Source organism: Hoplias malabaricus, chromosome 1, assembly GCF_029633855.1.
Source record: "Hoplias malabaricus isolate fHopMal1 chromosome 1, fHopMal1.hap1, whole genome shotgun sequence".
Classification (NCBI taxonomy): domain Eukaryota; kingdom Metazoa; phylum Chordata; class Actinopteri; order Characiformes; family Erythrinidae; genus Hoplias; species Hoplias malabaricus.
Genome location: NC_089800.1, coordinates 51,990,794 through 52,001,161, shown reverse-complemented (window position 1 = coordinate 52,001,161; position 10,368 = coordinate 51,990,794). Strand labels below are relative to the sequence as shown.

Genomic DNA, 10,368 nt, shown 5'->3' with positions numbered 1-10,368 from the left:
TTTAATCAAACACTAATTAGACGCTGTGTGTAAATCGGACGCTGTGCGTAAATCAGACACTGTTTAAATCGGACCTTGTGTTTTTAATCGGACACTGTGTTTAAATTGGATGCTGTGTGTAAATCAGACGCTGTGTGTAAATCAGACACTGTTTAAATTACATGCTCTGTTTAAATCGGATGCTTTGTGCAAATCAGACACTGTGTTTAAATCAGACACTGTGTTTAAATCGGACGCTGTGATTTTAATCAGATGCTGTGTTTAAATAGGACGCTGTGTTTTTAATCAGACACTAAATTAGACGCTGTGTGTAAATCGGACGCTGTGCGTAAATCAGACACTGTTTAAATCGGACCTTGTGTTTTTAATCGGACACTGTGTTTAAATTGGACGCTGTGTGTAAATCAGACGCTGTGTGTAAATCAGACACTGTTTAAATTACATGCTCTGTTTAAATCGGATGCTTTGTGCAAATCAGACACTGTGTTTAAATCAGACACTGTGTTTAAATCGGACGCTGTGATTTTAATCAGATGCTGTGTTTAAATAGGACGCTGTGTTTTTAATCAGACACTGTAAATTAGACGCTGTGTGTAAATCGGACGCTGTGCGTAAATCAGACACTGTTTAAATCGGACCTTGTGTTTTTAATCGGACACTGTGTTTAAATTGGACGCTGTGTGTAAATCAGACGCTGTGTGTAAATCAGACACTGTTTAAATTACATGCTCTGTTTAAATCGGATGCTTTGTGCAAATCAGACACTGTGTTTAAATCAGACACTGTGTTTAAATCGGACGCTGTGATTTTAATCAGATGCTGTGTTTAAATAGGACGCTGTGTTTTTAATCAGACACTGTAAATTAGACGCTGTGTGTAAATTGGATGCTGTGTGTAAATCAGACACTGTGTCTAAATCAGACGCTGTGTGTAAATTGGATGCTGTATGTAAATCAGACACTGTTTGAATCAGACGCTGTGTTCAAATCGGATGCTTTGTGTAAATCAGACACAATGTTTAAATCAGACACTGTGTTAAAATCAGACACTGTGTTTTAATCGGATGCTGTGAGTTTATTAAGATGCTGTGTTTAAATCGGATGCTGTGTGTAAATCAGACACTGTGTTTAAATCGAATGCTGTGTTTAAATCGGACGCTGTGTGTAAATCAGACACTGTGTTTAAAACGGACGCTTTGTGTAAATTGGATGCTGTGTTTAAATCGGACACTGAGTTTAAATCAGACACTGTGTTTAAATCGGACGCTTTGTGTAAATCAGACGCTGTGTTTAAATCGGACACTGTTTAAATCAGACGCTGTGTTTCAATCAGACACTGTGTTTATATCAGACACTGTGTTTAAATCAGGCACTGTGTTTAAATCGGATGCTGTGTTTAAATCGGACGCTTTGTGTAAATCGGATGCTGTGTTTAAATCGGACACTGTGTTTAAATCAGACACTGTGTTTAAATCGGACGCTTTGTGTAAATCAGACGCTGTGTTTAAATCGGACACTGTTTAAATCGGACACTGTTTAAATCGGACACTGTGTTTAAATCAGACACTGTGTTTAAATCGGACGCTTTGTGTAAATCGGACGCTTTGTGTAAATCAGACGCTGTGTTTAAATCGGACACTGTTTAAATCGGACGCTGTGTTTCAATCAGACACTGTGTTTATATCAGACACTGTGTTTAAATCAGGCGCTGTGTTTAAATTAGATGCTGTGTTTAAATCAGACACTTTGTGTAAATCGGACACTGTGTTTAAATCGGATGCTGTGTTTAAATCGGACGCTTTGTGTAAATCAGATGCTGTGTTTAAATTGGACACTGTGTTTAAATCAGGCACTGTGTTTAAACCAGATGCTGTGTTTAAATCGGATGCTGTGTTTAAATCAGACACTTTGTGTAAATCAGACACTGTGTTTAAATCAGATGCTGTGTTTCAATTGGATGCTGTGTTTAAATCAGATGCTGTGCTTAAATCAGGCGCTGTGTTTGAACGTTGGGATGTGGACGTTGGGGACTGTGCATCTGCAACTCACACTGAAGTGTCTTCTCAAGAGCTTTTCCATCTCTTATCTTCTTTTTCGTTATTCCAAGAGCGTGGTGCCAGGAGCAGAGCCATATATGGAGATTGGGGAATACCACACCGACCCACAATGCACTGGGCCAATGATTAAATCCGGTCACTGAGCAGCAGAGATTTCAGAACGCTGGGAGGGAAAGAGGAAAACAGTTTGAACCAGTCTCATGGACTGGTTGTAGTGGATTGGGCACTGTATTCCAGGACTGCTCACAAAATTCCAGGATTTATCCATTTTTCAAAACTGTTTACAGAGTTTCAGGATTGGTTTGGTATTCCAAGTTTGGCTGAGGTTTTCTAGGATTGTTTGTGATTTTCCAGGGTTGGTGAACGTTTACAAGGTTTGTTACAGTATTCCAGGGTTGGTTACAGTATTCCAGGATTTATCTGTTCTCTGAATTCATGGTGGTCCAAGTTTGACTGAAGTATTCTAGGATTTCTCGCAATATTCCTGGATTGGTTGTAGTGCTACAAGTTTGGTCACAGTATTGCTGTTTGTGTTACATATTTGTTTGCAGCATTCAAGGATTCACTGCCGCATTCCATGTTCGGCTAGTATTCCAGAATTAATCGTGGTAGTTTTTTAAGATCATTCTAATATTGGTCATGATATTCCAGGACAGGTAATAGTCTTCCAGACAGGCCAAGTGCAATCAGGTGGTATAGAGGATCGATTGCAGTATTTCAGGGTTGTCCATAGTGTTTCCGTATTGGTCGTAATATTCCAGGATATCCCATTGTATCCTGGTCTTTTGACTGAGCCACAAGTCAGGCCCTTGATATTCGTCCTTCCACCATGACCTCACTGACCAAGGCTTCTTCCTCATCCTCCTTTCGCTCTTCATCGCGGTACAGCTGCAGCAGCATCAGTTCAGTTCAGACAGAGGGCTCTTCGGGCACAGACCCGTTCTTCCAATCCTTCCGCAGTCGTGGATCGCAAACCCTGTTTGGGGATGATCCTCTGTCCTCGACAGTCTTTAGCGACCATCTAAGGGAGGGTCCTCTGTCCTCTACAGCCTTCAGCAACCATCCAAAAGGGCCCTACCTTCCACACCAGGGCCACCTGGAGGGTAGCTTCTCAAGTTATGGTGGTGACTTGAGCACTTTTGGGGACCGGGATTCGTTTGGGAGCTGCAGGAGCGAGAGAGAATCTGTTGGCGGTTTCCAGGGAGACCTTAGGGGTTACCAAGGTGATGGGAGTCATGGAGATGAAGGTAAGAGCGGTGATGATGCATGCTCCTTCTGTCCTGTGTGAGGGAGGGAGGGGGGATGGAGAAGTGAGGGTAATGAAGGCTAGAGAGGGGGATGAAAGAGAGCGGGGACCTGCTTTAAGCTTTAAGATGCCACACCATCCAAGTTCAGTTCCAGACGTTGGTTGCATTTTTGGCTTCATACAATCCAAACAATCCCAGTGAAGGACCTAGTCGTGTGCGTCTATAACACCTTACTCCTCAGTGTCCTGTCCTGGTGGTGCAGGGCAAAAATGATAGCATTAAGTGCTACTTGTCTGAAAAGGACCGATTTGATTGGTCACCAGAACAGTGTGTGAAAATTTCCACAGATGTCTGTGTGCGTGTGTGTGTGTCTGTGTGTGTGTGTGTGTGTGTGTGTGTGTGTGTGTCTGTGTTTGTGTGTGTGTGTGTGTGTGTTTGTGTCTGGGTGAGTTTTTGAAACTGTCCACAGGTGTTTGTGTGTGTGTGTGTGTGACTGGGTGCGTGTGTGAAATTTTCCACAGGTGTGTGTGTGTGTGTGTGTGTGTGTGTGTGTGTGTGTGTGTGTGTGTGAGTGAGTATGTGTGTGTGTGGCTGGGTGAGTTTCTGAAAATGTCCACAGGTATATGTGTGTGTGTGTGTGTGTGTGTGTGTGTGTGTGTGTGTGTGTGTGAGAGTGTGTGTGTGTGAGTGAGTATGTGTGTGTGTGTGAGTGTGTGTGTGTGTGTGAGTGAGTATGTGTGTGTGTGAGAGTGTGTGTGTGTGAGTGAGTATGTGTGTGTGTGTGTGTGTGTTAGTGAGTATGTGTGTGTGTGTGTGTGTGAGTGTGTGTGTGTGAGTGAGTATGTGTGTGTGTGTGTGTGTGTGTGTGTGAGTTAATACGTTTTTATCTTAAAACTCAAATCCCCTCGTTAAATGGAATAACTGCATGACTCTCAGGTCGTTACATTGAAACAACACACGGTTTAAAGTCAGATCCATTTGCAGAAAGGAATTCAAAGCCAAACTTGACTGAAATAATAGTAATTCTATTTGGATTTAACTTAAAAACTTAAGGCAGCTTTTCAGCTTAGGTTTCTGAGAAGAAGCTGGTGAAATATTGTACAGAGCAGGACCAGGACCTGATGGAGAAGCAGAGTCGAGTAGGAACCCCGCAGTTTAATACAATGTAAGTGTTGGACATTGGACCTGAAATATCTGCAAATAACCAAAGCTATAAAATGGTAGTAAAATATTGGCATTAGCCTCAGGACCTGGACTCTCCCTCTCAGCTCTGAATAATGGAGGAGATGTCGGGCGGTCATTTCTCCTGCAAGATTTTATTTCTCCCAGGATGCTATTTGTCACAGACTGGGCTCCAGACTGGCCACTAGCTCATCTGTGGAGAGAGAGAGAGAGAGGGAGAGAGAGAGAGAGAGAGAGAGAGAGAGAGAGAGAGAGAGAGAGAGAGGAAGAGAGAGACAGACACAGACAGAGAGAGAGAGTAATTCCTCACACTGTTGGACAGTGGAGCCATGAGCACTTAAAGGCCGCATTAGCGACAGTAGCAAAGCACCCTGTGTGTGACCAGCGGGAGACATCACAATCACTTCGAGACTTAAAAAGACAAATGAAGTCAAGACCACCCAGAACAGTCCGGAACATCCCCAACATGGAAACAGATTTTATACTTTGCTTCTTTATTAATTTTTGTAGGTATTTAATGTTCACTAAGTGAGCACCTGTCCACTGGTGGCACTGTTTCAAACTCAAATTCAAACACTCTTTTATGTTCCTGAAGAAGAGCTTTTTCTCTTAGCAATAGTTTTGCCCAAACTAATCTGGAGCTATTCGTGTGTTTCTACAGCATGGTTGCTACTCAACTCTACTCTTTTTCCACTTCTCCACCAGGTGAATCAGGTCCTGGTTCTGGAAGCAGGTTCTTGTTTAGTGGCTGTTCTCTCGTGGTTAGACGCTGTGTAAAATGATCGTGAAGCTAAGGAATTTGATGCTAATGAATATGATTATAATATTCTTTATGTTCAAAGCAATGTATAGAAAGATTTGAACTTTAGTAAATCTTTAGTAAAGCTTAACCCTTAAGAGCCCAGATTCAGTTCAGTGTAAAACCAGATTTTGAGAGACGCAAAACACACCAAGGAAACCACATGGAACATTTTTTTTTTGTAACTTTTGTAATTTTGTAACTTTTATTTCCAAAGTTCTAAACCATTGGAATTGTTAAAAAAGTTGGAACAAACTTCAGAAACAAAAATGTGCTTTAACAATAAGCATCTGTATGGTCTCTGTGTCGCCATCAAGCACACCATCATTCTGCAAATGGTCATGTGACTGCATCCAGGATGCTCAGTAAACGTCACTTAGGAATGTCATGATTTAAAGTGAAGGAAAAAGCTGTGAAGGGAACTTTCCAGACCTTAGAAAGGCCTTGGGACACATATGTCACCATCAGCTCTTATGTTTGTAATTATGATGTTATAAAATATTATCAATTTCATGAAACAACAAAACAACAGCAGAAAGTTGTTATAGAAGAATCCCACTTCGTTTGTCTTCGTGTCTTCGCGTCGATAACTCCTCTCCCTGTCCTTTCAGCCAGTTCCGGGGGTCCCACCACTCTGGGTACAGTTCAGGATGTGGGAGACAGCTATCACCTGTCTGTGGACGTGAGCCAGTTTGAGCCACATGACATAGTGGTGATGGCCTTCAATCGCAGTGTAGTTATACACGCTGAGAAGGTTTGTGCTGCCTTTGTAATTGGTGCTTATTATCCTAGTGCAAAAGATGTGCAGAAGTGTCAAAATTACACTTAGGAAAGAAACACTGTAGGCTTTAAACTCTTCTAGCTCACTTGAAGCACCGAGCATGGTCATCTAAATCATGTACAGCTGCTCCAGAGTCAATGTAACTGCATGACTTGTTAATATGGTATTTTAGGAACTGACAAATATCACACTTCTGCTGGTTTTCCAGGTTGGGGACGACGGAACTGCCAGGGACAAGTTTACCCATAAGTCCTTGCTGCCAGAGGACATGGACCCCCTGTCTGTTTGTGGAACTCTGACAGCAGATGGGACACTCCTGGTCAGCGTGAGACGTAACACCAAGTCTCTGAGCTCTGGGACCTCTACCTAGATCAGTCCTGGGTTCATACAATGTGTACAAAATATAGTTCACACTGCATAGATTTAGATGTTTTTTTCAGGTGCCTGACCAGCAGAAAAAAATGCTGTAATCCTGTCTTTTAACATTAACCTTAAACCTAAACTTAGGCCTAACCAAAGGGAGTTTGTGGATACAATTTGTGTGTTATGGTGATTTACCAGGAATATTAGTTTACAGAAACAGTAATGACTTTACACTCAAATGACTTTAGCATGTGTGGTGAATTAGCATGATAGGAAGGAGCTAACGCTAAGGATACTTGTTATTGCATGGTGATATAACAGAGTGGAATGTTTTCTACTTTTTTAATATTGAATATTAAATGATAAATGCATAATAATGAATAAAATTATACCAAATATTACCAATCTTGCTAGTGTTGTTTTGGACTGACTGAATGGAAAGTACTTCAGCATCTGTGCTAATTCTTTTAGCCTTCACTCGCTATCAGCTCGATTCTGCAGATCAATCCAACTCTGGATTAAAAATATTTAAAAACATTACAGAAAGTTCCTATAAAGCAAAGCTTGAATTTGCAGTGTCAGGAACTACGCTAAATCAATGTTAATGCTATGAAGTGTACCACACCCTGCTGTAGCCTCAACGGAAACAGCCGCATGCTATATTAAACAACTAGCAATACCTAGCAACAAACTGAAACACCATATTACACAACTAGCAACACCTAGCAACTAACTTAAACACTATGTTACACACCTAGCAACCAACTGAAACACTATAAACAACAAGCAACACCTAGCAACTAACTCAAACACTGTTACACTACTAGCAACACCTAGCAACCAACTGAAACACTATAAACAACAAGCAAAACCTAGCATCCAATGGAAACAGCTGAAATACTGTAAAAACCTCTTCATGAAACAGTAGGCATACCATAATAACCTTCTAGCAAGATTGTAGCACCCATAATGGATACCCTAAAAGCAATCAACTGAAACCTCAGGTTAAACACCTAAAAAAAAAAAAAAAAATCATTGCGGCACCTTAACAACATCCTCAAAACACCTGCAATACCATTCCAGCAACCATCACACATACCTTACTATACCACAGCAACCACCTAGGAATTCTGCCTAGCTACACCCAGGTAACCATCTAGCAACATACTAGCATCCACCTGGGAGTTCCTGTGTGCTCTCAGAAATACTTCTCTAGCTTTCAGTTTGAATGTCAACACACCAGTATTTTGACAAAAGCCCCACAACTTTTGCACACACTCATAGTTCTTCCTCCTGTTCAGTTCTGTAGGGTGCTAATGTAGTTACTGTCTTGTGATGAGATCATGTGTGTGTGTGTGTGTTGTGTAGCGCATGCTCCTGGATGCTAATCGTTCTGACACACACTTTTAAGAGAAGCAAAATTAAATCTCATGCTTGTCATAACTCATACACCACACATCATATACCCTCCATGTTCCCCACGCACGTGCACGCACACACACACACACACACACACACACAAATTGTTCTCTGTAGCTTGTTGTGCTTATAGGTTTTTCCCTATAAATATGTTATAAATAAAATGTATTATTATTATTATTATTATTATTAATATTATTATTATTATTAACCCATACAGGGATTTGTAAAACCTTAGGGGAAAAGTAGAACCAGACAAAATTTGCTCTAGACCTATTACATAAATAACTACAATCTGAACTAAAACTTGAGACCACTGAGCACAGGAAATATCCTCTGGGCAGATGAATGGACTGATGGAAGAATCTATAAAGTCGCGAGTTTGGGGTTAACCTAAGAGTATAGAGTTAAGAGTCTATATTGTGAATAACACCACTGTCCTACACCCACCACAGCAGGGTTCACTTCCCAGCTTGAGAAGGATTACCATTGCTCAATCAATAAACGTTCATGTATTAGACCCCTAAAACTTAGCCCCTCCCTCTGAAACCTGATGGGTTTGCTAGGTCAAATAACTTGTCGAGTTTGCAAGGTCAATTTACGTCCTGCGAAGGGCGATGCCTATTCTACATCATATGAAGGTTTTAGATTATTATATACTGTACTTTATAAACTTTATGTAACAGTTTGCTGAAGGTTGCACCTTGTTCCAACAGGACTGTGCTCCTGTGCACAAAGCAAGGTTTTTATAGACACTGAGTGATTGGTGCTCCTTTTGGAATGTGAAAGGTCTGGTTTATGACACCTTTTTGTACTCTTTTGTGAGGGCTTACAGTAACTGTGCAAACACTGCTGTGAGACTATGATGGCATCCAGCCACAAAAACTGATTTTTGGATAATTAGTTCTCGATAAACACCAATCCAGCTCATTCCGTAGGTTCTGGATGGAACTTCATCACTTCAGAGAACTCTCCAGAGGATCCCGCTTTAAACATCTCAGTTTAAAGGCCAATTTATGCTTCTGTGTCAAACCTATGCAGTAGGTAACACATTGATATGAACTCTAAGGAGTACCCTACGCCGTAGCCTCACCCTGACCCTAACCTCTGCAGACCACAATGGCAGTGATTGGTCCACAGTCGGATGAACATGGATCAAGCTAAACCTAGGATGTCCTCTTCTCCATACGGCGTCACGGAATGAGTAAAAAGGTGGAACAAGGGAAAATTAGCACTATGATAAATGGGATCACACCGGAAGAAAGTGCTAGCTTTGTATTTATTTTTTTTCCTGGAATAGCATGTAAACTACACTCTGTTCCAATTAGCACACTTCTCACTGCATAGTGCACGTCACAGATTATAAATCTAATAATGTACATCACATGTAGAAGAATACATTTGAGAGTCAGCCCTAAAGTTGCGGCAGTGTAATTGAGACGCAGACACCGAAGTATAAACGCTCACAAATGCGTAGGCTACAGCACAGACTCTGCTTTGAGTCCCAGCAGAAGCATGAATCAGCCTTTTGTCTGGATTTAAAACCTTGTTGGCTTTTGTTTGGTACGAGATTGCAGACGCTCAAACCCAATTTGCGGTTCCAGTATGTATCTGCCCAATATGTATCTGCCCTTTCCTTGCCTTTCTGAACACCAGGCAATCAAATATCCACAGATCTTTTCACTTCCAATTTGGAGCGCAGCCTTAAGGTGACTCTGCCGTTTCCGTCGATGCTCAGACAACGCCACCGTGTCCAAGATGAAAAGACAGAGGGGGAAATCAAATCTGAAATGACCATTACTCTCCACTAAGTGGATCATTGTGAGGTGGCTCTCGTCTGAAATCACATTCTGCTTCAAACGTTTGGTAAAAGCATCAGCACCTGGCTTATGTAACATTCTTGTGGCTGAATGCCAACTAATCCTCACAGCAATGTTCCTACATCTAGGGTAAATCCTTCCTGGAAGAACAGTGACCAAAGATCCACAAGAAATCTCCATCCATATGGGGGCTGATATTTAAACCTGGACAAACTTGGTGGTACCCTGGAGAGCGTGTTTGGGCCCCACATGGATGTGTTTGCTGGGTTCCATTTCTCCCAACTCAAAACTGTGGGTCTGAAAGGACGTGGAGCTGGAGAGAATTAAAGGAAATAACAAAAAAGAAAATGAAAGAAAGAAGGGGAAGCTGTTCTCAGAACTATGGACTGTCCACTTCAGTTCGCTTACTGTGTACGGGATTAACTTGAGAAAACTATTATTATTTTGATTGTTGTTGTTATTATTATTGTTTACAGTCCAGCGATACTAATCCCAGACAGACTGAGCAATCAGGTCAGACGTCTCCCATCTCTCCAGAGAACACCACTCACGCACCTGAAACGTACCCTGGGACTTAGCAACCTACTTACTTTCCCAAATCACAAATCCTAACCACTCACAGCCAATCAGAGGGCGAGAAATCACCATGGAAACGCCCCCAGCCACATAGCAGCCAGCTGTGGAAGCATATGCTGTTTATC

At 41.7% G+C, this 10,368-nt stretch overlaps 1 protein-coding gene across 1 annotated transcript; it reads left to right on the top strand.

The window, feature by feature from the left end:
• Positions 1-2,885: 2,885 nt before the first annotated feature.
• On the top strand, positions 2,886-7,161 carry LOC136671451 (uncharacterized). The gene is made up of 3 exons (XM_066647158.1): positions 2,886-3,303; positions 5,896-6,038; positions 6,274-7,161. The coding sequence occupies exons 1-3, from the start codon at positions 2,886-2,888 to the stop codon at positions 6,433-6,435; spliced, it is 723 nt and encodes a 240-aa protein (XP_066503255.1). The 3' UTR covers positions 6,436-7,161.
• The last annotated feature ends 3,207 nt before the right edge of the window (positions 7,162-10,368 follow it).

What these genes read in the sequence shown, in the direction of transcription:
- LOC136671451 (XM_066647158.1), top strand. Translation starts at nt 2,886, where the DNA reads ATGACCTCACTGACCAAGGCTTCTTCCTCATCCTCCTTTCGCTCTTCA. An exon ending in TGGGAGTCATGGAGATGAAG is followed by an intron (nt 3,304 to 5,895) that starts GTAAGAGCGGTG and finishes CTGTCCTTTCAG; the next exon opens with CCAGTTCCGGGGGTCCCACC. An exon ending in TAGTTATACACGCTGAGAAG is followed by an intron (nt 6,039 to 6,273) that starts GTTTGTGCTGCC and finishes CTGGTTTTCCAG; the next exon opens with GTTGGGGACGACGGAACTGC.